General features: G+C 52.3%; 3 protein-coding genes across 10 annotated transcripts in view; all 3 read right to left on the reverse strand.

Moving 5' to 3' along the window:
* The window catches only part of OPA3 (outer mitochondrial membrane lipid metabolism regulator OPA3), a 61,079-nt gene extending 55,135 nt beyond the window's left edge, over nt 1-5,944 (reverse strand). The window contains exon 1 of one of the 2 annotated variants that reach the window (XM_003817517.6): nt 1,204-5,944. In XM_003817517.6, coding sequence (XP_003817565.1) covers nt 1,204-1,345 — 142 coding nt within the window. In that variant the 5' untranslated portion in view covers nt 1,346-5,944. The remainder of the gene's footprint in view (nt 1-1,203) is intronic. The other variant, XM_008970730.6, reaches the window with a different exon arrangement.
* A 381-nt stretch (nt 5,945-6,325) lies between these two features.
* On the reverse strand, nt 6,326-18,858 carry GPR4 (G protein-coupled receptor 4). Of its 2 annotated transcripts, none has more exons than XM_003817516.4 (2): nt 18,729-18,858; nt 6,326-9,311 (listed from the first exon to the last, which is right to left on the reverse strand). In XM_003817516.4, exon 2 carries the CDS (start codon nt 8,474-8,476, stop codon nt 7,388-7,390), a length of 1,089 nt encoding a protein of 362 aa, XP_003817564.1. In that variant the 5' UTR covers nt 8,477-9,311; nt 18,729-18,858; the 3' UTR covers nt 6,326-7,387. The 2 variants fall into 2 exon arrangements, with proteins under 2 accessions (XP_003817564.1, XP_054958938.1); XM_055102963.2 differs by lacking the exon at nt 18,729-18,858 and adding an exon at nt 16,155-16,633.
* A 7,175-nt stretch (nt 18,859-26,033) lies between these two features.
* EML2 (EMAP like 2) overlaps nt 26,034-27,519 on the reverse strand; it is a 38,340-nt gene continuing 36,854 nt past the window's right edge. For all 6 annotated transcript variants that reach the window (XM_034945030.4, XM_055102858.2, XM_034945029.3 and 3 more), the window contains one exon: nt 26,034-26,422. In XM_034945030.4, coding sequence (XP_034800921.1) covers nt 26,297-26,422 — 126 coding nt within the window. In that variant the 3' untranslated portion in view covers nt 26,034-26,296. The remainder of the gene's footprint in view (nt 26,423-27,519) is intronic.

Consider the following 27,519-nt stretch of genomic DNA (forward strand, 5'->3'; position numbering starts at 1 on the left):
GGGATTACAGGCGTGAGCCACCGCGCCCGGCAAGATCACCTTTTTAAAGTAGTTTATATTTTGGGTGTTTACTATGCCCTTTATTTCTATTTATTATTTTTTGAGACAGTCTTGCTGTGTCGCCCAGGCTGGAGTGCAATGGCACAATCTAGGCTCACTGCAGCCTCCACCTACCAGGTTCAAGCGATTCCCCTGCCTCAGCCTCCCAAGTAGCTGGGATTACAGGTGTGCGCCACCACACCCAGCTAATTTTTGTATTTTTAGTACAGACCGGGTTTCACTATGTTGGCCAGGCTGGTCTCGAACTCCTGGCCTCATGTGATCCGCCCGCCTCGGCCTCCCAAAGTGCTGGTATTACAGGTGTGAGCCACCGCGCCGGACCTTACTATGCCCTTTAGATCTGAGCTCGGGCGGCCCCCTCTAGGCAGCCCTGCTGGCCTCAGGTCCCTGGGTCACCCAGTTCCTCTGAGCTCCGGGGCTCCCACTTTCCCGACCACTCTGGGTTGACAGTGATGGATCAGGAGTATATCTCCCAGTGCTGAGCAAAAAGGCCGCATAGTCTGTCAACCGAATGAAAGGACGGCGTATGAGCGCATTAATGAGTACACAGATGAATGTCCTCTCTGGCTCAAAGTCCTTTTCCGGATTCCCAGGCCATGTCTCCAGAACCCAGACTTCACCCCCGAACCATGCCCCTAATCCAGACTTATTGACTACAGTAAAACTGAGGCACGTCGACGTCCTAAACGGAGGATATACAAGCACCTCCTAGATCAGTGGGGAAACTGAGGCACACGGTGCCGCTTTTGAAATGAAGTTGCCCAAGGACGGCCGGGCAAAGGACCCCGTCCGGTTTCTCCTCAGCCCCTCCCCTAGCTCCTCTATCCTGGAAAGCCCCGTCCAAATTTCTCCCATCTCTCACACTATTGGTTTAACAGGGCATCAGTCTCCAAGCGTTCTCTTCCTTTATCGGCTGGCATTTCCTACTCGCGTGGTGGCGCCTTGACCCGCCCCTTACGCCCCGCCCCGCCCTCACTATTGGGCCACCCGTACACCCCTCTATCAGATACCCCCCACTATTGGCCACTGGACTTTGCCGGTTCGGGCTGTGATTGGTCGTAGACAGAAGTCCATCCCCTAAGCAACCACCTGACAGGCGTTGGAGAAAGGAAAAAGGTTGGAGGGAATTCGGGTCAGACTCACGTTGAGCCGGCGGGAGGCAGATATAGGTCTTGAAGAACTCGCTTCGGCGGGCGGCCTCCTTAATACGGTTGGCAAGCGGCTTGCTGACCTGCCGGATGCCCAAGTATAGCAGCTTCGCCATAGGGAACGCGCCCACCACCATCTTGGCGGTTTCACAGGGCACGCGCAACCTTGCTGACTGGGCGGGGCGCCTCAACCTCTTCACTCCTCCCCCGCCCTCTCGTGGCCATGCGTGCGTCAGTACGTATGTACGTACGCTCGAGGGAAACTTCAGAGGCGCATCCTGACGTCACCCCGTCGACGCTGGCGTACCGACGTCCGTTCGCTGAATATGCAAATATACACGGAAGTGAGGCGGGTCAGGGGGCGGTGCCGTTAAACGGATGCTGGAAGGCGTGTGGATTCCCACGCCCGCCTTGGCCAACGTCACTGTACTCCTTCGTGATGTCACGTTCCGAGTTGGCGTCCCCACCCAAAGGAGGCTCTTAATTAGTCCTAATTAGTCCTATGAGCCCCAAATACACCTTCCTCTGCAAGCTAGGGCTCTCATTGGGATTAAGAGGAAGCCGCGCGGTCATACAGACTTTGGTTGGGATCCCAGCTCTGCCATTTCCTCGCTGTGTAATATTAGATGAGTGGCATAACCTCTCTGGACTTCAGTATTACCGTCTACCAAATGGGAATCCTAATAGCAGTTGCCTCTTTGGGTTGTTGTGAGGCTTCTATGCTAATCTTGAGTGTAAAACAGTGGACCATGGGAAGTGGTTAGAATGGTGCCATTCATATAGTTAAGCGCTCAGTAAATAGCCCTTCTTACTATACAGGTCATGATTGCATTATTATTGCTAACTCCAGCCTGAGGGTGCATTTCACCCCCAGAAGCAGCGAATCCAACCCCTTCCCAAGTAACTGACAAGGAAACTGAGGCCCAGAGCGGGGCAGGGGGTGGCACAAGGTTCCTGCAGAGGTTGATAGCCTGGCATCTTGGCCAATAAAACCATACCCGTTCTCAAGCAACCCAACTTCCTTCATTAGGAGGTAGGGTCCCCAGGGAGCTAGTTCAGAAATAAATTTAAGGACATGTCCCAGACTGTCCTTTCTTACCCAGCAGGGAGTAAAATCATATAAACAATGTCAGGAAGGGGTTGAGAGAAATTCCTGGATGATGGAGTGCTGATGGGTAATTGAGAGATTCTCGGAGGCAGAGGGACAGAAGAAAACAGGAACAGAGGACTGGCCGCCATGGCTCACGCCTGTAATCCCAGCACTTTGGGAGGCTGAGGAGGGTGGATCACCTGAGGTCAGGAGTTTGAGACCAACCTGGCTAACATGGTGAAATCCCATCTCCACTAAAAAAAAAAAAAAAAAAAAAAAAAAAATTTAGCCGGGCATGGTGGCGGGCACCTGTAATCCCAGGTACTCTGGAGGCTGAGGCAGGAGAATCGCTTGAACCTGGGAGGTAGAGGTTGCAGTGAGCCGAGATCACGCCGCTGCACTCCAGTCTTGGCGACAGAGCGAGACTCCGTCTCAAAAAAAAGAAAAGAAAAGAAAAGAAAAGAAAACAGGAACAGAGAAGTGGTGTGTAGGAGGAAACATACATTCAGGACACAGAATCAGGGGGCTCTGGACTTCTTTGGTATCCAGTCTGACTCTCTGAGTGTCCTTTGTCAAGCTCCTGGCACTGAGGGACCTGCGTTTCCTCATCTCTACTGATGGTGCTGGTGTGTGTGTGAACCCTGATATTCTGAATTACTAAGAATGCCAGGATTCCATAAAAACAACCTTTTCCAGGGTCCCTTCCACACTGAAGGTATGCAGAAACTTGGGACTACCTAAGGTCCATCATCCACTTGGGACCAGCCCCCTTCCCATTTTACAGATCGTTTGAGCCTGGGAGGTTGAAGCTGTGGTGAGCCATGAGCTCCGCTGCACTCCAGCCTAGGCAACACAACAAGAACCTGTCTCAAAAAACATAAAATTTCTGTCCCCAGGCCGGGCGCAGTGGCTCACGCCTGTAATCCCAGCACTTTGGGGGCACAGGTAGGCGGATCATGTGAGGTCAGGAGTTCGAGACAAGCCTGGCCAACACGATGAAACCCCATCTCTACTAAAAATACAAAAAATTAGCTGGGCGTGGTGGCGCTCACCTGTAATCCCAGCTACTCCAGAGGCTGAGACAGGAGAATCACTTGATCTCAGGAGGTGGAGGTTGTAGTGAGCCGAGATGGTGCCAATGAACTCCAGCCTGGGTGACAGAGCGAGGCTCTGTTTCAAAACACAACAAAAAAAATTGGCCGGGCGCGGTGGCTGACGCCTGTAATCCCAGCACTTTGGGAGGCTGAGGTGGGCAGATCATGAGGTCAGGAGATCGAGACCATCCTGGCTAACATGGTGAAACCCCGTCTCTACTAAAAAAATACAAAAAATTAACCGGGCGTGGTGGCGGGCGCCTGTAGTCCCAGCTACTCGGGAGGCTGAGGCAGGAGAATGGTGTGAACCCAGGAGGCGGAGCTTGCAGTGAGCCGAGATCACGCCACTGCACTCCAGCCTGGGCAACAGAGTGAGACTCCATCTCAAAAAAAAAAAAAATTGGCCAGGCATGGTGGCTCACGCCTGTAATCCCAGCACTTTGGGAGGCCGAGGCGGGTGGATCACCTGAGGTCAGGAGTTTGAGACCAGTCTGGCCAACATGGAGAAACCCCGTCTCTACTAAAAATACAAAATTAACAGAGCATGGTGGCACATGCCTGTAATTCCAGCTACTCGGGAGGCTGAGGCAGGAGAATTGCTTGAATCCAGGAGGCGGAAGTTGCGGTGAGCCGAGATCGCGCCATTGCACTCCAGCCTGGGCAACAAGAGCGAAACTCAGTCTCAAAAAAAAAAAAAGAAAGAAAAAGAAAAATTCTGGCCCCATCATCTCCATTCCCATAGCTTTACAGCAGTGGGATGGGGTGGGAAGACTACTAGGCCTCCCAGATCCCAGGCCTCCCTCTCTTCTCCAGCCCTCCAACCCACCAACACCAAAGCCCTGATTTCCGCCATCTCTGTGCTCCCTCCACCCTCCACCCCAGAAAAATCATTGAGTGCATTTTTTCCCCCTATTCCTCTCCTCCTTCTTCCTTTCTCTGAGAAGGGTTCCCGGGAAAGTCTTCTGGGAACCTCTGTGAAGGGAGAGGAGGGCCGGGGGGAGCGGGGGTGGTAGAAGGGTTGTGAGTGAATCGTCACACCTCAGGAGTCTGTTCACACACCGTAAGGAGGAAGAGGAGAGGAGACCTTCTCTGAAGGGTGAGGCCTTTTCAGAGCTGGGTGCTTCTTCCTGCTCTCCAGCCTGGTCATGGAACAGTGGCCATTCCTGGTGACCCCTGAGACCAGGGGAGGGAGGGCAGCCTTGGCCACCCTGGGGCGTGGGAACACAAGCAGAGATGGGGAGGGGAGAGGGAACCCAAGATGGCTCCAGCGCTGACTCACCAGCCATGGGACCTTGGACTGGTCGCCTGGCCTCTCTGGTGACCGCCCTAGACTAGGGCCTGGGATCCTTCCTGGAAGTTTTTTCTGCTCACACCCCCTAGTCACCCTTTTCCTGGAATGAGTGAGGTACTCGTGTTTCATAATCCCTCTGGCCCCTGTGCTTCTTCCATTAAAATAAATCCAAGGCTGGGCACGGTGGCTCAAGCCTGTAATCCCAGCACTTTGAGAGGCTGAGGTGGGAGGATCACTTGAGGCCAGGATTTCAAGACCAGCCTGGCCAACATGGAGAAACCCCGTCTCTACTAAAAGTACAAAAATTAGCCAGGCGTGGTGGTGCATGCCTGTAATCCCAGCTACTCAGGAAGCTGAGGCACAAGAGTTGCCTGATCCCAGGAGGCGGAGGTTGCAGTGAGCCGAGATCCTGACACTGTACTCCAGCTTGGGCAACAGAGCGACATTCTGTCTCAAAATAAATAAATAAACAAACAAAAATAAAACTCCAAAAGCTGATCACTGCTCCTTGTTAAATCCACAACCACCACCCACCCGGCCCAACTGACAGCACCTCCCTCTTGGACTCCTGCAGTCACCTCCTCACTGGGCTCCTGACTTCTATCCTTGTCTCCCATATTCCTTTTTTATTTTGAGACAGGGTCTCGCTCTGTCGCCCAGGCTGGAGTGCAGTGGTGCAATCACTGCTCATCGCAGCTTCCACCTCCTGGCTCAAGTGATCCTCCGGTCTCAGCCTACCAAGTAGCTGGGACTACAGACACACACCACCATGCCCGGCTAATTTTTAAAATTTTTGTAGAAACTGGGTCTCCCTATGTTGCCTAGGCTGGTCCCAAACTCCTGGCCTCAAGCAGTCCTCCTGCCTCAGCCTCCCAAAGTGCTAGGATTACAGGCTTGAGCCACTGTGCCCAGCCAATCTCCCATATTCTACTCCCCACTCAACAGCCCGTGGGATACTGTTAATACTTAAGTCAAATCACCTTCATCCTCTACTGAGAACCCCCTCATAGCTCCCATTTATCTCAGATTAAAAGGCAGAGTCCTCACTAGGATTTACATGGCCCCACACGACCTGCTGTCCCCTCTCTTGTCTCATTTCCCCTTTCCTCTTGTCCTCTCTACCTCCTCTCCAGCCACACTGCCATACCTGCTATCTTTCAAAATTCAGACACTCTATTATTATTATTTGAGATGGAGTTTCGCTCTTGTCACCCAGGCTGGAGTGCAGTGGCACAATCTCAGCTCACTGCAACCTCTGCCTCCCGGGTTCGAGCGATTCTCCTGCCTCAGCCTCCCAACTAGCTGGGATTACAGGCACCCACCACCACGCTCAGCTACTTTTTTTTGTATTTTAGTAGAGATGGGGTTTCACCATGTTGGCCAGGCTGGTCTCGAACTCCTGACCTCAGGTGATCCGCCCGCCTTGGCCTCCCAAAGTGCTGGGATTACAGGCGTGAGCCACTGCGCCCGGCCCAAAATTCAGACACTGTCTAACCCCAGAGCCCTTGCACCTGCAGTTCCCTCTGCCTGAAATGCTCTTCCCACAACAGCCACAAGGCTGAGTGCCGCCCATGCTTCAAGTCTTTGCTGGAAAGCCACCTCAGCAAGCCCTTCTCTGCCCTCCTCCAGATCAGACTCCAAGTCATCCTCTGTCCCGTCAACTGGCTTTACATAGAAAAATGTCCCCTTCCCATTTAGCGATTCCAAACATTACATATTTTTTATTTACTTGTGTATGGTGAGCCCTGTGAAGGCAAGGCCAGGCTGCCTCAGTCATTGCTGTGTCCCCAGCCCCACCCAGCACAGTGCCCTACATAAACCTCTGTTGAATTAATGATTAAATACCCTTTCTTCTTGTCGCGCACCTTCTTCCCAAACCTTTCCGCATCACTCCTCCAGGCAGTCTGCCCTGATTGCCCTTCACTTGAGTTCTGACATTCTCCCTCTTCATCCTCAGTCTTGACTTGGAGATCGCTGTTTATCTAGAAACTTAGAATTGCGGTCTTATGTTCCCTGGCCTGTATGACCAGGGGCTTTGCAAACATAATGAGTCTATATCGGCTGCATTTCTCCTTCCACTTTCCCCCGAGTCACAGACTTTTATCTACTTGTTGGAAAAAAAAAAATCTAACCTTCTCTATTTGTCTTTATTTTCTGGAAACCACATGTTTGACTTCATTTATCTGGCCAGACATGGCGGCTCACATCTCTAATCTGAGCACTTTGGGAGGCCGAGGCAGGAGGATCTCTTGAGCCCAGGAGTTCAAGATCAGCCTGGGAAACATGGTGAGACTCCGTTTCTACAAAAAGTACAAAAATTAGCCAGGCATGGTGGCTCACATTTGTGGTCCCAGCTACTCGGGAGGCTGATGTGGGAAGATCGCTGGAGAGCCCAGGAGGTGGAGGCTGCAGTGAGCCACGACTGCACTACTGCACTCCAGCCTGGGCGAAGTGAGACCCTGTCTCCAAAAAAATATATTTACTCATCTCCTCCTTCAGGAGGCCCTCCACAATCGCCAAACTGTGATGGGATCTGGGAGCACAAAGGTTGACCAGTGACACACCAACCTCACTCTTCCTAAGTTCTTGTATTCTTATGAATATTAACACAGCCCTTTTTCCATACAATTTGCATACACCAGACCAGGAGAGAAGGGACCGTGGGATGAGAGGGGAAAACTGGGGATTCTGTGCCACTCCGGGTTCATTGTGCTGGCGGCAGCATCTTCAGCTGCACCTGGTCCCCCTGGGAGGGCGGAGTGGCCGCCCAGCTGCCAGTCATGGCTTTGGCTGTGCTGTTCCTCTTGGAGGTGAGTGGGGTCTCCAGGGTGAGCGAGGCATTGGCCATCTCCTGGGGCTTGTCGCTGGCCAGAAAGCGGAGCAGGTTGTGCAGGGCCTTGGCCACATCGCTGCGGGCGCCCTCGTTGACCAGGCAGTAGAGGATGGGGTCCGCCACACAGTTGAGGCTGGTGAAAGCCAGTGAGCTGTGGTATGCAGAAAAGACGCGCTCCTCGAAGCCGCAGTCCCAGGGGCGGCCCAGGTAGATGGCGCTGCGGGACAGCAAGAGCACGTGATAGGGCGCAAAGCAGACCAGCACGATGGCGATGAGGCTGAGGGCCAGCCGCTTGATCTTGGCCTTCTCCTGGCGCTCGGTGGACACGCTGCCCCGCACGGCCCGCAGGATGCCCCGGTACGACAGCAGCATGAGCGCCCACGGGAAGAGGAAGCCCACGAACACCCGATAGAGGTTCATCCAGGCCACCCAGCCTTCCATGGGGAACTTCTCAAAGCAGAAGGTGTGGTTGTAGCGGTCTCGGAAGAGCTCGTCATGGAACAGGGGCGCCGAGTTGGCGCCCAGCTCCGTGGCCCAGACCACGGAGCTCACGGCCACGGCGGTCTTGACGCGGCGCAGGCGGGCGAAGCGGAGTGGGTGGGCCACAGCCAGGTAGCGGTCCACCGAGATGCAGCACAGGAAGGCGATGCTGATGTAGATATTGGTGTAGAAGATGAACCCAAAGAGCTTGCAGGACCCGGGGCCGTGGATCCAGTTGTCGTGGTGCAGGAAGTAGTCCACCCACAGCGGCAGCGTGCAGATGTACAGCAGGTCGGCGATGCTGAGGTTCATCAGGTAGACGCCCAGCTCGTTGCGCTGTTGCACCTGGCGGTAGGCCGCCCACAGAGCCAGGCAGTTGGTGGGCAGCCCCACGCCGATGACAAAGATGTAGAGGGATGGCGGAAAGAGGTGGTCCACGCGCGAGTCCACGTGGCAGCCCTCCCACGTGTGGTTGCCCATGGTGGGCACTTCGGCTTCTGGGGCGCTTCCCCTGGCCCACGGGGGCTGTGGGGCCACAGGGAGCGGGAGGCCATGGGGCCCCCTGAGCCCCTTCCTTGGAGGCTCAGGGGAACATGGTGGGATGTGGTCTACAGGGAAGAGATGAGGTTGGGTAGGCTGGGCTGGGCTGGGAAGGGCAGAGCTTGAGAGGGAAAAGTTGGAGGAGGGATGGAATTATGACAGGAGGGAAGTCTGGAGGATGGTGAGATTAATAAAGAGGTTTTTCAAGGAGGTTATGTATGGAGTCAATCAGTGTGTCAACGAGGGAGTATGGGGGTGACACAAAAATTGGTCTCCGGGAGTGTTTATGGAGGAGACGAAAGCATCGCTGGGCAATGGTGAGAAGGAGATGGTTTGCGGGGCAGTTAGGAAGTATGTGTAGCCATATTGAAGTAATAATGGCGGGGGAATATTCTAGAAGACACAGGAAATACATGAGAAAGTGTTGAGATAGGACACAGCGCAGTTAGGGAGTGTTGGAAAGTTCAGGCAATGTGGGTGGGAGTGCTGGCATTTCCTAGGACCCCAGAAAGCAACAGAGATAAGTAAGGTCACCAGTAAGGAGAAGGTTCTGGAAAAGGAGGTGTCTGGCACAGGGTGGACAAAGATAAAAGGCTCGGTCTGTGGACTGCAGGAAGGAGTCTTAGGAAACAGGAAGGAGGTGAGTAAGGTCTAGATCAGAGGTAAGTTTGGGGACGGAAGGGAAATTTCAATGGGGGCAGGGGAGGGACTCCAGACTGGTCCTGGTGGGGCCTGAGGGATTGGGATGAAGTCAGTTCACCGCTGACTGCAGTGCCTGTTGGGAGAGAGGACAGCAGTGAGGGAGTCATGGACACTCCAACCTTCTTCTCCCCACACTCCTCACCATAATTGCTGTGAACTGCAGAGACTGGACATCCCAACAATGCCTACTTCAGCCCCATCCTAAGCAACCACTCTCTGAAAACACAGATTTGAGGTGTCAGGCATATTTTTCCCCTGACAGATATTAGAATAAAGACCCAACTCAGGCCGGGTGCAGTGGCTCATGCCTGTAATCTCAACACTTTGGGAGGCCGAGGTGGGAGGTTCGCTTGAGCCTAGGAGTTCAAGACCAGCCTGGGCAATGCAGTGAGACCCAGTCTTTACAAAAAATAAAAATAAAAATATTAGCCAGGTGTGGTGGTACACACCTGTAGTCCCAGCTACTGGGGAGGCTGAGGTAGGAGGATCACTTGATCGCAGGGGATTCAGGCTGTAGTGAGCTATAATCGCACCACGGCACTCCAGCTTGGGCAACAGAGTGAGACCCTGTCTCAAAAAAAAAAAAAAAAAAAAGGTTGGGTGCGGTGGCTCACACCTGTAATCCCAGAACTTTGGGAGGCCGAGGCAGGCAGATCACGAGGTCAGGAGTTCAAGAACAGCCTGGCCAACATGGTGAAACCCCATCTCTACTAAAAATACAAAAATTAGCTGGATGTGGTGGCACGTGCCTGTAATCCCAGCTACACAGGAGGATGAGGCAGGAGAATTGCTTGAAACCAAAAGGCGGAGGTTGCAGTGAGCTGAGATCGCACCACTGCACTCCAGCCTGGGCAAAAGAGTAAAACTCTGTCTCAAAAAAAAAAAAAAAAAGAAAAAAAAAAAAAAAAAGGAAAGAAAGAAAGAGAAAAAGGGAAAAAAATGACCCAACTCAGATTTTAGCATTTTCCTGCAGAATTCCTGTAAAACTGGCACAGGTATCATATAATGCTTCAGAAAATGCCAGACTAGTCTAACTCTATCATGTCACAGACAGGGAGAAGGGGCCCAGAGAGGCTGAGTCACCTCCCTAAGGATGCACAGCATGGCAGCAATAGGGCCAGGGCTGGGGCCAGCCTCCCACCCCTTACCCAAGAATCCCATTCTTGTCAACCAGGATAATAACAGCAAACGTTAATTGAGCCCTACTACATAGCAGATCCCATTCCAGGCATTTTTATGCATATTATTTCTTTTTATTTATTTATTTTTTGAGACAGGGTCTTGCTCTTTTGTCCAGACTAGAATGCAGTAGCACGATCACAGCTCACAGCAGCCTCAACCTCCTGGGCTTCCAGTGATCCTCCTGCCTCAGCCTCCCAAGTAGCTGGGAACACAGGCATGCACCACCATGCCTGGCTTAAAAAAAAAAAAAATATATATATATATATATATATATATATATATATATATATATATATATATATATATAAAATAGATGCAGGTCTTCCTGTGTTGCCCAGGCTGGTCTCTTGAACTCCTGAGCTCAAGAGATCCTTCCCTGTAATCGCAGCACTTTGGGAGGCTGAGGCGGGCAGATCATGAGGTCAAGAGATCAAAACCATCCTGGCCAAAATGGTGAAACCCTGTCTCTACTAAAAATACAAAAATTAGCTGGGCATGGTGGCGCACACCTGTAGTCCCAGCTACTCAGGAGGCTGAGGCAGGATAATCGCTTGAACCTGGGAGGCGAAGGTTGCAGTGAGCTGAGTTCACGCCATTGCACTCCAGCCGGGGTGACAGAGCCAGACTCCGTCTCAAAAAAAAAAAAAAAAAAAAGAGATCCTCCCACCTTGGCCTCCCAAAATGCTAGGATTATAGGAGTGAGCCACCATGCCCGGCCAATTTATGGATATTACTTCTTTGAAATTTTCAAGACTCCTATGAGGAAAGTAGTTGTTCTTTCTCTTTGACAAACTGAGGCACAGAGCTGTTCCAAGACCTGTCCAAGGTCCTGATGTCTAGAGTGCAGCCATCTCTGCTCTCAGTCCTCATCTCCAGCCTGTGCTTCAGTTTCCACCCAAGAATAACTGGACAGGCCAGGCACAGTGGCTCATGCCTGTAATCCCAGCACTTTGGGAGGCCAAGGCGGGAGGATCGCCTGAGGTCAGGAGTTCAAGATCAGCCTGGCCAACATGGTGAAACCCTGTCTCTACTAAAAATACAAAAATTAGCTGGGTGTGGTGGCACATACCTGTAATCCCAGCTACTCGGGATGCTGAGGCGAGAGGATTGCTTGAGCCCAGGAGGCAGAGGTTGCAGTGAGCTGAGATAGCATCACTGCACTCCAGCCTGGGAGACAAGAGAGGTACTCCATCTCAAAAAAAAGAAGTCCAGGCACGGTGGCTCACGCCTGTAATCCCAGCACTTTGGGAGGCCAAGGCGGGAGGATCACCTGAGGTCAGGAGTTCGAGACCAGCCTGACCAACATGGAGAAGCCCTGTCTCTACTAAAAATACAAAATAAGCTAGGTGTGGCGGCACATGCCTGTAATCCCAGCTACTTGGGAGGCTGAGGTGGGAGAATTGCTTGAACCCGGGAGGCAGAGGTTGCAGTGAGCTGAGATGGTGCCATTGCACTACAGCCTGGGCAATAAGAGCGAACTCCATCTCAAAATAAATAAATAAATAAATAAAAAATAACTGGACAGAAAAGGGCCCTGGGCTGCCAGTGGGGACTGGGAACCAAAGCTGCAGAGGAGTAAGGGAAAGGGGAGAGCCAGGAGCTGCTGGGAACAGTCAAGGTCAAGATCAAGATCAGGGAGCATGGGGAAGCCCTGGGGTTAGCGCCAGCAGTCTCCTCCCTCAGGGACCACTCTCTTCACTGTCTCTGCCCTTTCCCCCCCAATTTTCCTGAGTGAGAACCTTGAGCCTGTCACCCACTTTGTTCTGGGAAGATCTGCATACACAGGGCAAAGGATATTCATGGACCAAGCCCCTGACTGTCATCAACCCCGCAGAGAAGCAGAACCAAGTCCAGAGTCACAGGCAGCTTCAGGAGCCATTCCATCCAGGGGTCTTTTGGTTTAGTTCTTTTGGATGTGAAACCTGGCTTTTTTTTTTTTTTTTTTTTTTCCCCCAACAAGATCTTAACCAGAAACCAATCTAAAACAGTGAAAAGGGTGAGCTGCTAGCTGCTCTGGTGAAACAAGGTGGGGGTGGAGAGGCCACCTCTGAAGAATCCCCAGGATGCACTTTTAAAACATGTTAAAAGTGGAGTTTAAGGTGGAGTCTATTGACAAATGAGGAAACCAATCCCCAGAGAGGGGACGGAAGGAGGTCCATGGGAGCCTCCCAGATGCCAGAGCATCTTTCCATGGGAAAGTCCTCTGGGCTCCACCTCCCCAGTGCTTCCTGAATCTGTGTGCGTCTCTCTCAAATGCCTGCCACTGTCCACTCTGCGTCAGCATCAGCGTCATCACTCGCTGGGATCATTGCAGTAGCATCACCATTGCTTTTCTGGGCTACTGTGGCTTCCTTCAAATCACTTCCCATATGGCAGCCAGAAAGATCTTTCTTTTCTTTTCTTCTTTTTTTTTTTTTTTTGAGACGGAGAGTTTCACTCTTGTCACCTAGGCTGGAGTGCAATGTCCCAATCTTGGCTCACCACAACCTCTGCCTCCCAGGTTCAAGTGATTCTCCTGCCTCTTCCTCCGGAGTAGCTGGGATTACAGGCATGCGTCACCACGCTCAGCTAATTTTGTATTTTTAGTAGAGACAGGGTTTCTCCATGTTGGTGAGGCTGGTCTCGAACTCCTGACCTCAGGTGATCCACCCGCCTTGGCCTCCCAAAGTGCTGGGATTACAGGCGTGAGCCACCCCGCCCGGGCAAGATCTTTCTAACACAAAAATCAGCTCTTTCTTTTCTTCTTTTCTTTTCTTTCTTTCTTTCTTTTTTTTTGAGACAGGGTCTCACTCTGTCATGCAGTAGTGCAATCTTGACTCACTGCAGTCTTGACCTCATGGGCTCAAGCGATCCTCCCACCTCAGCCTCGTAAGTGGCTGGGACTACAGGTGTGTGCCACCACACCTGGCTAATCGTTCTATTTTTTGTGGAGATGGGGTTTCCCCATGTTGCCCAGGCCGGTCTCCAACTCCTGGGCTCAAAAGATCTTCCTGCCTTGGCCTCCCAAAGTGCTGGGATTACAGGCATGAGCCACCACATGCAGCCTAGTTCTTGTTACTTCCCTGCTTGAAACCCTCCAATGGCTTCTGAATGGACTTGCGGTAAAATCCAGACTCCTCATCCAGAGTCACAAGATTCTGTCTGACCTGCTGGGGCAGCCTAGCCAATCTCACTTACCTCTCCTTCCTGCCTCAGCAGTCTCAAGGCCAGTGAGTGACCTTCTTTCCAGCCTCAAACCTTTGCACACTTACCATACTCTCAGTCTGGAATGCTCTTTTTTTTTTTTGGAGACAGAATCTTACTCTGTCGCCCAGGCTGGAGTGCAGTGGCACGATCTCGGCTCACTGAAACCTCCGCCACCTGGGTTCAAGTGAGTCTCCTGCCTTGGCCTCCTGAGTAGTTGGGATTACAGGTGTGCACCACCATGCCCAGCTAATTTTTGTAATTTTAGTAGAGATGGGGTTTTACCATGTTGGCCAGGTTGGTCTCGAACTCCTGTTCTCCAGTGATCCACCCACCTTGGCCTCTCAAAGTGCTGGGATTACAGATGTGAGCCACTGCTCTTCCTTCAGATAGTCTGAGTAGCTCCGTTCCCTCCTTCACTTCCTCGGGAGTCCCTCTCCATTCAGTCCCCGACTCTCCCCTGCCCCAGGACCCTCTCCTCACAGCACCCTGTGTTTTGTGTCTGTCTGTCTGTCTAGAATAGGTTGTCCAGGAGGGCAGAGACTTTGTGTGCCTTGTTGACTGCTGTATCCCCAGCATCCAGGACAGGCCCAGCATACAGTAGGTGCTCAATAAATTACCAAGGTCATGGTCAGGGAGCACAGAGCCATTTGCCAATGGCAAAAACCATTCCAGAAGCTTTGCAGAGGCCAGAGGCATGGAGTAAAAACATACTCTCTGCCCATGAGGCTGCCCCACCCCACCCCAGGCTCAAACAAGGGCATGGGGGAGGAGGGGGAAGGGAGGGAGAGGAGTCCATTCCCAGGGGAAGAGGTGGTCAGGGGAGAGCTGGAAAGGGCAGGATCTATCCGCTTCTTAATTGACTTTGAAAGGTCAGGGCTGAGTCGTGCTCAGTAAGTCCTGCCCCCTGTGGGGTCCTCAGCGGCAGAGCTGCCTCCCCCACCCCAGACTCTTGGGCAGAAGCTTGTGGGTCCTGTGGAGATGGGATGGGTCGGGGCGTACTCCAGGCTGGAACAGTGTGATCCAGTCCCTCCCTTCCACTTGAAACCTCCCACCCAGACCAAGTCACTCAAAATAACCTCCCTCCCCTCTCCTCTGCCCTCTCTCTCCCCATCTCTCTGCCCCTAGTCTCTCCCTTCCTCCTGTGACATTTAGAGAATTAGGTCTCCAGGAGCCTCAGTTTCTCCCTTCTGTAAAAGGGGGCACAGGCTTTATATTCATCACATCACAGACCGGAACGTCCTTGCTAGAATGCGATATCAGCTCCATAACATGCAGTATTTGAACGATTATTATTATTCCACGGGGACTAGGGGGCTGAGACAAGAAATAAACCAGTTCTTCATGGCAGGAGACACCCACCGAGGGCTAGAAGTCCCCTTTGCCCCACTTTCTATCGACCCCCAGGGCTCTGCTGACCTAACTCGGGTACCCGGGCAGGAGACACTTCCGGCAGCCAGAGGAGGAAATACACTTCCCATTGCTAATTTCCTCAAGGGGGAACCGGTCCAGCTCTCACCCCTCCTTCCTCCCACCCCTCCTCCCCAACCTGCTGGCATCTTGCGGATGCTGGACATGGGGGGGAGGGGTGCCCAGACAGCCCTCTCTTCTTCCCCACGTGAGATCTGCCCAACGTGGAAACCCCAAAAGTCAGCATGGAACGTCAGACTCTTAGAACGCCACAGTGCAGCCGACGTATGTGTGACAGCTGGGAGTGTGAGGCTATTTCTGACCCCTTCCTGGTACAGATGGGGAAACCGAGGCCCGCAGCAGCAAGGCCGTTGTCTAAGTCACTTGATGTCTCAAGACTGGGCAAACCTCCTGTCGCTGTTAACTAAACAGCTTCCCTTCCCCTGAGGTTTTTCTCTTCACTCTCTGAACTTCTGTAATTTTTCTCAAGTCTTTCTGAGCGTCTCTGGCCCCTCTGAGAACCTACTAGAAGATACGACCTTCTCCCCACAAAGAAAGCAAGCGACCTTCCATCACCTGATCCCCATAACCCCGTTCCCCTTCCAGGACCCTCTCTGGTTGGGATCTAAGTTCTGCCCCTTAGGCTCTGTTGAGGGGGTAAACCCCCAAATCTCACATCCACAAGAAGCTCCCCCTGTCTGTCCCACAGGCCCCCACTTCTTGGGTCCCTGCTGGCCCCTTCCAGAGAGTCGGGGGGAAGAGAAATATACCCAAGGATGGAGCGATAGTGGGGGGACAGGAAAGACTAGGAAGACCTGGCCCCCCCAACTTTAGCAGCCTCGGCTGCCGCATCCTGCCAGCCACCCCAAAACCCAGCAAAGCTGAAAAACTTGGAGGATTTTGAGGACAAGAGGGAGAAGTGCTACAGCCCCCCGCATCCCCCAGCACCCCTGGGCTCACTCACCAGCCTTGTCCCCGATGCCACCAGGCTATCTCACCTCCCCCTTTTCCTCCTCTGTGGGCTCCTGCTCCCACCGCCCCCCCCCCCCCCCCCCCGCCTTCTCCCTGCAGCCCCAAGGGACCAGCCAGCTCCGGTCTGCTCATTAGGGACGAAATGTGATCACCGGTCCTCGCTCCCCACCTGGTGCCCTGGCGGCCGGCGGAAACCAGGGGGCAATCGGGCTACCCTAACGGCCCCACTGCACCTCAGTATCCCTGTTTCAACCGAGAGGGTCTCTGTGCCCCCAACGCCCACACTGCCTACTAGGGATACCAGTCCTTAGATGGCCTCTCTGACGTTCTAGGTCCCTATGGTTCTGCAGTCTTCAGGTTCTATCCTTAGTTCACTTCGCAGTTGAATGTTCTATTATAACATTCTAGAGCGTTACTCTTCTTTCATTCTATTTATTACATCGTGGCTTTGTAAGTACCTACCCTAAGTTTCCAATATTCTAGGAGTGTCACATTCCAAGATTCGAAAGTTCTATTGTTAGAACACACTATGATTTTTTTTAAGCATTCTATGACTTTCATAATCTATTATTAAACGCTCAGTGATTTTTATCTTTCCCCAGCAAACAGGAATATGTATTTCCCTTTTCTCTTTTACAGAAATGGGAACATACACTAAATACGGTGAGCCCCACTTCCTTTTCTTTCCCCCCTTCTCTCGCCTGCTTTTGAACATTCCAGCAGGCTGATTTCTAAGATTGTGCAGAATTCTAAGAAATTATGGCTTCATGGAGGGAAGAGAGGGGCGTGTTAGTCACCACCTCCACCTGGCCCCTAAATTCTCACCACCTGGGGGTGACATGCTATATCCAGGCCGCCTCTCTACCCTTTCGCTAGTGGGCCTAGCCTCAGCCCTCCCTGCTCACACCAGCTGAGTTATTATTTGTCTAGACACAAACCAAATTATAGGCCCTGTCCCCGAGGGAACGGTGGGCTCCAGGCGGAGGGTCAGGAGACTGAAGCTGGAGTTAATCCCGGTTCCCCTCCACCTCCCTCCCTCTCTTCCCGAAACTCCACCCCTTCCACCCAAACCAACTCTTGCCCCTCTCCCTCCCCACCACCATGGTTTTAGAAATATTTTCTCTCCTCTGCTTCTAAAACCCTCCCTTCTGGATTCCAGCCATTTCTACTCACCCTGGCATCTCTCCCTCCTCATTGAGAAGACCTCTTTCCCCAAATTAATCCGACTTAGTGGTAGCAGAAGAAGCCAGCTCTGTGGATTTGGGCTTCAGTTGAAAACTGGGGTCCCAACCCTCCAGCCTGGCACTGACTCATTGTGGGGACTTCTGCTTTTGGACCTCAGTTTCTCCATCTATAAAATGGGGCAGGGGGAGTTGGCCTAGGTGGCTCCGCAAACCCTTTCCAGCTCTCAGCTGCCATCACTGAAACGTGCCAAGATTTCAACACTCCTCTTTTTGGATTGAAGGACTCCAGCATCCCCAGGACCTTTGACTGGAAAGATCTGGAATTCCCAGGCCTCCCCTCCAATGCTTCTTCCATCTGGGCCCTTCCATTCAAAGATGTTCACATTCAAGGTACTTGATCATAGGATTCCCAGGGTTCCAGGAGCCCCTATGGGTCTTTCATCCTCTTCAGCTGGGATTCCCCCAGAAAAGAAAACCTCCTCATCCTCACCCCAAACCTGAAGTCAAGTTCATCTACAAAGACAGAGCTGGGGGCGGATACCCCCTTGGTGGGCTCAGGAGGAGGGGGGCTGATGGTGGGCTCTGGAGGGGGAACTGGGGGGTGTGGCCCCATCCTCTCCACTTCTGCGCCAAACAAATTCCCCAATGCATATCCAGCCTGAGTACGCACACACACACATCCCACAACCGATGCCTCACAGATATCCTAGAGCTATTCCTCAGCCTAGTTTGGGAGGAGGGGTTGTCCAGTTCCAGGGGGGAGAGTGAGGCGGAAGCAGGAAAGAGTTAATGGTGACCCAGCCAAATCCTGGAAGAGAGGAAGTAGGGGAGGAAGTCCACCCCCCAGGCAGGAATTCCTGAAATTGGCGGGCGGGCGGGCTGGGTGCGACCTGAGGGGCAGTGGGGTGGCTCCGTGAAGGGGGCGCTGGGATCATGGTGTCACTTAGAGTCCGCCTGCCCCAGGTCACAAGCCTCCTGCCCCCTACCCCACTCCCAAGCAGGTTCCCAGCCCAGAGGAAAGTTCCGGGATGCGGAGGATTTGGAAGGAGAGAAGACAGAGCTGAAGGTGCCAAAACAGTGTTATAAGAGACGGAGAGAAAGAGACAGGGCAATAGAGATGAAGAGACAGGAAGGGAGAGAGCAAAGAGATACGCAGAGACAGGGAGAGATGGAGATAGAGGCAGAGACATCCGCAGAGGTCCCACAACAGACGGGGGTGAGGCAGAGGCAGGGGCAGAGGGAGATGGGACCCAGAAACAGAGAGACAGAGACAGACAGACGGAGACAGAGAGGCAGAGATCAAGAAAAAGACAGAGACATCCAGAGACACAGAAGGAAAGACACGTCCAGAGGCAGAGGGACCACAGACACAGAGACATCAGGCGGGAGTTGGAGACAGACGCAGAGCCAGGGAGAGCAACAGAGGGGGCGGGCACCGAGACGGCGCGGGAGACTGAGGCAGCCCCCGAGGGGGCGGGGAGGAGCGGTCTCGCCAGGAGCAGGGCAACCTAGTGAGACCCCGCAGCATCGCGGGCAGCCGGGGAGGACCCGGCACTTACCTGCGCGCGGCGACTGGACGGGGCGGGCGGCGGTACCTCTCTCCGCTGCGTCCAGGTCCCCGGTCTTGCCAACGGCGCGGGGACCCAGCGGATGCCCCCGCGGGGCAGAACAGCGGCTACTCCTCCCGGCCCCCGGGCCAGAGCCGCCAGCCGAGGCCCCGCCCTGGCCAGGCCCGCCCCCATTAACCCCACCTTTGCCGCTGCCCCTTAACCCCTTTCAGGCTTCACCCCATTAAACGCCTCCAGCCACGGGTGAGGCTCATCTGCTACTGGAACACCCCCCAATCCTTCCAAGTCCCCAGCTGGAAGGTCCCCTCTCTCCAACCACACACCCCGAAATTTATCAGGCCCTCAGCTATGGGAAGAGGAGGCCCCCGCTACTGACCTTCCCTGGGTTGAGCCATTTCCTCCCTTAGAGACCCCAGGCCTCAGTCATTCATCTTCTGGTCATTAACCTTCTGCATCTTCCTCCCCAACAACGGAGAGAATAAAGGGTTCTGTTAGGTCCCCAACTCCAAAGTCAGGGCCACCCCTAGAAGGAGCTCTGGGGTTGCATTTCCAGCCTGACTCTTGGTCAGACCTTAGGCTAGTGACATCTCCGTGCCTCAGTTTCCTCTTTGAATCAAGGTGGTCACTCATGGTGCCTGCTTGCTTCCTTCTTTTCTTTACTTTGCTTTGCTTTGCTTTTTTCTTTCTTTTCTTTCGAGACAGAGTCATGCTCTGTTGCCCAGACTGGAGTGCAGTGGCACAATCTTGGCTCACTGCAATCTCCGCCTTCCAGGTTCAAGCGATTCTCCTGCCTCAGCCTCCCGAGTAGCTGGGATTACAGGCACGCACCACCACGCCCGGCTAATTTTAATAGAGACGGGGTTTCACCAAGTTGGCCAGGCTGGTCTCGAACTCCTAAGCTCAAGCTATCTGCCCACCTCGGCCTCCAAAAAGTGTTGGGATTACAGGCGTGAGCCACCGTGCCCCACCTTTTTTCTTTTTTTGAGACAGGGTTTCACTCTCTTGCCCAGTCTGGAGTTCAGTGGCACGATAATGGCTCCCTGCGGCCTCAACCTTCCAGGCTCAAGTGATCCTCCCACCTCAGCCTCCTGAGTTGCTGGGACTACAGGCGTGTGCCACCACACCTGGCCAATTAAAAAAAAATTTTTTTTCTATAGACAGGGGTCTCACTATGTTGTCTAGGCTGCTCTCAAACTCCTGGGCTCAAGCCATCCTTCTGCTTTGGCCTCCCAAAGTGCTGGGATTATAAGCCTGAGCCACCGAGGCTGGCCATCATGGTCCTTTTCTCCTGGCGGTCTCATTTAATGGTGTCAATGCTATCAAGTCTGTAAAATATGCCAACCAGACCCCAACACTCCCCATCTTTCTCTGCCTCACTTTTCCCCTACCCTTTGGGGAAGGCAACATTCTCTGTTTCCCTTATTTTTTTCTAGTTGTCTGCCTTCCTACTGGGAAGAGTGTCATTTTTGTGTCTGGCTTGTTTACTGTTGCATGTCTGTTGCCTAGAAGACTGCTGGGCAGGTGATAGGTGTGAAACACATTGTTTTCTGGCCGAGTGTGGTGGCTCACGCCTGTAATCCCAGCACTTTGGGAGGCTGAGGCAGGCGGATCACGAGGTCAGGAGATGGAGACCATCCTGGCTAACACAGTGAAACCCCATCTCTACGAAAAATACAAAAAAATTAGCCAGATGTGATGGTGGGCGCCTGTTGTCCCAGCTACTCAGGAGGCTGAGGCAGGAGAATGGCATGAACCCGGGAGGCGGAGCTTGCAGTGAGCCAAGACCGCGCCACTGCACTCCAGCCTGGGTGACAGAGCAAGACTCCGTCTCAAAACAAAAAACATTGTTTTCAGGGAGTGAACAAATGAATGATAAGTGCTCCTAAAACATTAGCTTATTTCTATTATTAACATCACATCTTTCATAAACTAATCATGAGAATTCATTATTGGTCAAGGGACTTCAGATAGATGTGGCATATAACACTAAAAAATGATAGCTGTCAGGTTTCATTTTTTTTTTTTTTTTTTTTTTTTTTTTTGAGACAGAGTCTTGCTGTGCCCAGGCTGGAGTGCAGGGACATGATCTCAGCTCAATGCAACCTCCTCCTGCCGGGTACAAGCAATTCTCCTGTCTCAGCCTCTGGTAGCTGGGTATACAGGCATGCACCACCACACCCAGCTAATTTTTTTGTTTTTAGTAGAGACAGGGTTTCGCCATGTTGGCCAGGCTGGTCTCGAACTCCTGACCTCAGGTCATCTGCCTGCCACAGCCTCCCAAAGTGCTGGGATTACAGGCATGAGCCACGGCACCTGGCTTGTTTTTTGTTTTTTTGAGACAGAGTCTTGCTCTGTCCCCCAGGCTGGAGTGCCATTGTGCCATCTCAGTTCACTGCAACCTCCACCTCCCAGGTTCAAGTGATTATCCTGCCTCAGCCTCCCGAGTAGCTGGGACTACAGGTGAACGCCACCACACCCGGCTACTTTTTGTGTTTTTAGTAGAGACAGGTTTTCACCATGTTGGCCAGGCTGGTCTCGAACTCCTGACCTCAAGTGATCAGCCTGCCTCGGTCTCCCAAAGTGCTGGGATTATAGGCATGAGCCATCGCGCCCAGCTCTTTTGTGTTTATTTTTAAATTAAATTAAAATGTAGGCCAGGCATGGTGGTTCATGCCTGTAATCCCATCACTTTAGGAGGCCAAGGCAGGCTGATCAATTGAAGCCAGGAGTTTGAGATCAACCTGGGCAACATAGCAAGACTCTGTCTCTACAAAAAAAAAATTTCTTTTAACTAGCCAGCTGGGTGGTGCGTGCCTGTGGTCCCAGCTACTGCGCAGGCCAAGGTGGGAGGATCACCTGAACCCAGGAGGCGGAGGTTGCAGTGCGCCAAGATCGCACCACTGCACTACAGCCTGGGAAACAGAGGGGGAAAAAAGGGCAGCTAAGCTCTGTGGCTCATGCCCGTAATCCCAGCACTTTGGGAGGCTGAGGCGGGAGGATCACTCGAGCCCAGGAGTTTGAGACCAGCCTGGACAAAAAAGTGAGACCCCCATCTCTACAAAAAAAAATAAAAAATAAAAATTAGCCGTGATTAAAAAATAAATGTAATTAAAAATTACATTTAATTAACAATTAGTCTCAAAAAATTTGATTAAAATGTTCAGATCTTAAGGGAAGAATATAAGGAATCCTGAAAATTGGATACACCATGTAATTAAACACCCAAATCAAGACTCAGGATATCGGCCAGGTGCGGTGTCTCACACCTGTAATCCCAGCACTTTGGGAGGCTGAGGTGGGCAGATCACTTGAGGTGAGGAGTTCAAGACCAGACTGGCCAACATGGCGAAATCCCGTCTCTACTAAAAATACAAAAATTAGTTGGGTGTGGTGGTGGATGTCTGTAATCCCAGCTACTCGGAAGGCTGAGGCAGGATAATTGCTTGAACCTCCTGGTGGAGGTTGCAGTGAGCCGAGATTGCGCCATTGCACTCTAGCCTGGGTGACAGAGCAAGACTCCATCTCAAAAAATAAATAAATAGTGCAGGTGCACTGGATCATGCCTGTAATCCCAACACTTTGGGAGGCCAAGGCAGGCGGATCACCTGAGGTCAAGAGTTCAAGACTAGCCTGACCAACATGAAGAAACCCTGTCTCTACTAAAAATACAAAATTAGCCGGGCGTGGTGACACATGCCTGTAAACACAGCTACCCGGGAGGCTGAGGCAGAAGAATCACTTGAACCCAGGAGGTGGAGGTTGCAGTGACCCAAGATCGTGCTGTTGCACTCTAGCCTGGGCAACAAGAGCGAAACTCTGTCTCAAAAATTAATTAATTAATTAATTAATAAAACAAACAAAAACATAGCTATTCTTATAATCTTGTGTGGCTTTGGACAGGTGACTTTACCTCTGTGAACCACATTACCCCCTTCCTCTCAGGGATTTTTCTTTTAAGAGATGGGGTCTCACTCTTTTGTCCAGGCTGGAGTACAGTAGCTCCATCATAACTCACTGCAGCCTCTACCTCTGGGGCTCAAGCAATCCTCCCGCCTCAGCCTCCCAAAGCACTGAGATTACCAGAGCCACCAAACCCAGCCAAAGTGAGCAGGTTAACGAAGACCCAAGAGACCAACAACACTCATAGGAATAAATTTTTTTGTTTGTTTTTTTTTTTGAGACGGAGTCTCGCTCTGTCGCCCTGGCTGGAGTGCAATGGTGCGATCTTGGCTCACTGCAAGCTCCGCCTCCCAGGTTCACACCATTCTCCTGCCTCAGCCTCCCGAGTAGCTGGGACTACAGGCGCCCGCCACCGCGCCCAGCTAATTTTTTGTATTTTTTAGTAGAGACAGGGTTTCACTGTGTTCTAGATCTCCTGACCTCGTAATCCGCTCTCCTCGGCCTCCCAAAGGGCTGGGATTACAGGCGTGAGCCACCACGCCAGGCCAGGAATAAATGTTTTTTTCCTTCAGGCCGGGCACGGTGGCTCACGCCTGTAATCCCAGCACTTTGGGAGGCCAAGGCAGGTGGATTGCTTGAGGCCAGGAGTTCAAGACCAGCCTGGCCAACATGGCAAAACCCCATCTCTACTAAAAATACAAAAATTAGCTGGGCATGGTAGCGCACACCTGTAGCCCTAGCTACTCGAGAGGCTAAGACATGAGAATCGCTTGAGCCTGGCAGGCAGAGGTTGCAGTGAGCTGGGATTGTGCCACTGCACTCCAGCCTGGGCAACAGAATGAGACTGACTCAAAAACTAATAATAATAAAAAGATAAATTCTGAATGCTCATTGGTGGGCTTAGGGTCCCCTTCTCTCTCTGGCTCATCCTAAATTTATGCTGAGACTCGATCAGGGTCCTGGAGGGAAGCAAGTGGCCACTCCGAGTTTAACTGGGAGCATTTATGGGCAGTTTATAGAGGGATGGGCAGAGTGGAGAAAGCCACAAAGGATGGGGCGGCCCCAAGGGACCATCCGAAGTGGGCACGAAGCCATCGCCAGCCTAGGGCAGAAGGGACAGGGAGGGAGTCTGTTACCTGTCTCCAGGGACAGCTCGAGTTCCCAGAGGAACTGCGGCTCAGAGGAGGGGAACCACAGCCACTGTGAGTGCGGGATGCAGGGAGGGGCCCAGGAAGCAAATACCCTGACCTCTCTCCACCGACCCTGCGGATAGAATTTGCACACGGCGGTCTCCCAGGGCCCCGAGCTGGGGAAGGAAGGCTGAGAGTGACCCTGGGGGCGCGGAGGAAGGTCACGTGGAGAATCACCAGCACTTTTCTAGCAGAACTTTCTTGGCGCATTTTTCCATGCAGGTCCAAGACTGGCCACGAGGGGTCGAAAGAGCACCCGGATGCCCGATGAAAGGGCCGCTTCCGCAGCGCTGGGCCACTTTCCCAGAACCTGGGCAATGGGGAAGGGACAAAAGGTGGGAAGTGAGGGGAGGAGGAGAGGAGGCTTTGACCCAAGAGCAGCAGAAAACTGTCTTCTAGACCTAAGGGTGATAGGATAGGCCTAGTGCAAACTCCATCCACAGGGTCGGTGGAGAGAGGTCAGCGTACACTCACTTCCTGGGCCCCTTTCTGCTTCCCTTAGTCCCACAGTGGCCGTGGCCCCCTCCTCTGAACCACAGCTCCTCTGGGAACTCTGCCTGTCCCTGGAGACGGGTAACAAATTCCCTCCCTGTCCCTTCTGCCCTAAGGGTGGTGATGGCTTGGGTCTCACTGGTCTCCTATCTCCAGCATAGGTCTGGTCACTGCTGGCTGATGAGGAGTTCGCAAGTGGACAAGTTCAGAAAGGGAGGGTTCAAATGGCTGGCACCTAAGACGATGTGACTGTAGAGGGTGCTGGCTTTTAAAAAAGTGAAGGATCAGCCCCGGTGTGGTGGCTCATGCCTGTATTCCCAGCACTCTGGGACACTGAGGCAGGCAGATCACCTGAGGTCAGGAGTTCGAGACCAACCTGGCCAACATGGTGAAAACTCTTTATTAAAAAATACAGGCTGGGTGCAGTGGGTCACGCTTGTAATCCCAACACTTTGGGAGGCTGAGGCGGGCGGATCACGAGGTCAGGAGACTGAGACCATCCTACCTAACACAGTGAAACCGCATCTAAAAATACCAAAAAATTAGCCGGGCATGGTGGCAGGTGCCTGTAGCCTGAGCTACTCGGGAGGCTGAGGCAGGAGAATGGCATGAACCCAGGAGGCGGACCTTTCAGTGAGCCAAGATCGCACCAGTGCACTCCAGCCTGGGCGGCAGAGTGAGACTCCGTCTAAAAAAGAAAAAAGAAAAAAAATACAAAAAGTAGCCAGGTGTTGTGGCATGCACCTGTATTCCCAGCTACTCAGGAGGCTGAGGCAGGAGAATCGCTTAAATCCGGGAGGCAGAGGTGGCAGTGAACCAAGATCATGGCACTGCACCCAGCCTGGGCGACAGAGCGAGACACCATCTCAAATAAAAAAAAAATTTTTATTTTAATTTTTTTGAGACAGAGTCTCACTCTGTCACCCTGACTGGAGTGCAGTGGTGCGATCTCGGCTCACTGCAACCTCTGCCTCCCAGGTTCAAGCAATTCTCCTGCCTCAGCCTCCTGAGTAGCTGGGATTACAGGTGCCCGCCACCATACCTGGATAATTTTTTTTGTATTTTTTTAGTAGGGACAGGGTTTCACCATGTTGGCCAGGCTGGTCTTGAACTCCTAACTTCAGGTGATCAACCTGCATCGGCTTCCCAGAGTGCTAGGATTACAGATGTGAGCCACCGCACCCAGCCAGAAAGTTTTATTTTAATCCAAGTTAGAGCAAGATGGTTTCTATTGCTTGCATCCAATGAAGACCTAAGTAACAATGGTCCCTCATCATAAGCACTGTAACACACTGATCTGGTTTGGCTGGGTCCCCACCCAAATCTCATCTTGAATTCCCAGGCATTGTGGGAGGGAACTGGTGGGAGGTAATTAAATCATGGGGCAGGTCTTTCCCATGCTGTTCTTGATAGCGAATGAGTCTCACAAGATCTGATGGTTTTCAAAAGTGGCATTTCTCTGCACAAGCTCTCTTCTCTTGTTTGCCGCCATGTAAGATGTGCCTTTCATTGTCCACCATGATTGTGAGGCCTCCCCAGCCACATGGAACTATAAGTCCAATAGACCTCTTTTTTTTTGTAAATTGCCCAGTCTCAGGTATGTCTTTATCAGCAGCATGAAAACGGGCTAATACACTAATACACACACACACATCCATACACATACACAACTGTGTAGGCACATACCGTACAAATACATAGACCCTGACACACCTTAGTGTACGTGTCTTTATTTCTGGATGATATAAAAGAAAAAACTTAAAAAACACCCCAAACCAAACACCGATGGATCCCCAAAGCGATGTGACTCCCTCTTCCCACCCGGATAAATAGAGACTTCTGTCTGTCAGTCTACCCTCCCGCCCCCATAACCCCCTCTGCTATAGACATACTCTGGGTATATATTACTCTACTCGGCAATAGACATCTCCCGAAAATAGAATTCCTGCCCTGACACCTGACTCTTCCCTGGACGCATCAGACCACCCGCCACTGTAGAACACTGGTGTCCTTGCCCCCTGTGGTCAGGGCCATGCTGTCATCCCACAAGAAGGCCACATTTGTCACATGGCTGCTGTGTCCACCGTACTTGTGGCTGAGGGCCTGTTATAAGGAAAGAAGTAAGTGAAGAAAGGTCAGTGGGGACAATGCCACCCCATCATGGTCCTCTTGTCTTGACCCGGTTCTTCTCTGCTCTTCCTCTTTTTTTTTTTAATCACTTAGAGTGAAGTCACTTAGGCATGAGCACAGCTTCAATGCAGCCTTGACCTCCTGGGCTGAAGGGATCCTCCCACCTCAGTCTCCCAAGAAGTAGCTGGGATCACAGATATGTGCCACCACACCTGGCTAATTTTTTTTACTTTTATAGCGATGGGGTGTCCCAGTGTTACCAGGGCTAATAAGCCCTTTGTTTAAGAACCAACAGAGGCCAGGCGTGGTGGCTCACGCCTGTAATCCCAGCACTTTGGGAGGCCAAGGCAGGTGGATCACAAGGTCAGGAGATCAAGACCATCCTGGCCAATATGGTGAAACCCGTTCTCTACTAAAAATATAAAAATTAGCTGGGCGTGGTGGCGCATGCCTGTAATCCGAGCTACTTTGGAGGCTGAGGCAGGAGAATCACTTGAACCAGGGAGTCGGAGGTTGCAGTGAGCCGAGATTGTGCCACTGCACTCCAGCCTGGTGACAGAGTGAGACTCTGTCTCAAACAAAAAAGAACCAACAGAACAGCTGGGCATGGTGGCTCACGCCTGTAATCCCAGCACTTTGGGAGGCTGAGGTGGGGGTGGATCACTTGAGGTCAGGAGTTCAAGACCAGCCTGGCCAACGTGGTGAAACCCCGTCTCTACTAAAAATACAAAATTAGGCCTGGCGTGGTGGCTCACGCTTATAATCCCAGCACTTTGGGAGGCCAAGATGGGGAGATCACTTGAGGTCAGGAGTTCAAGACCAGCCTGGCCAACGTGGTGAAACCCTGTCTCTACTAAAAATACAAAAAAATTAGCCGGGCGTGGTGGCACACGCCTGTAGTCCCAGCTATTTGGGAGGCTGAGGCATGAGAATCACTTGAACCCAGGCAGTGGAGGTTGCAGTGAGCCGAGATCGTGCCACTGCACTCCAGCCCGGGCGACAGAGGGAGACTCTGTCAAAAAAAACAAAAACAAACAAACAAAAAACCCAGCAGGGCAACTGAATTGGTT

This window comes from Pan paniscus, chromosome 20, assembly GCF_029289425.2.
Source record: "Pan paniscus chromosome 20, NHGRI_mPanPan1-v2.0_pri, whole genome shotgun sequence".
Taxonomy (NCBI): domain Eukaryota; kingdom Metazoa; phylum Chordata; class Mammalia; order Primates; family Hominidae; genus Pan; species Pan paniscus.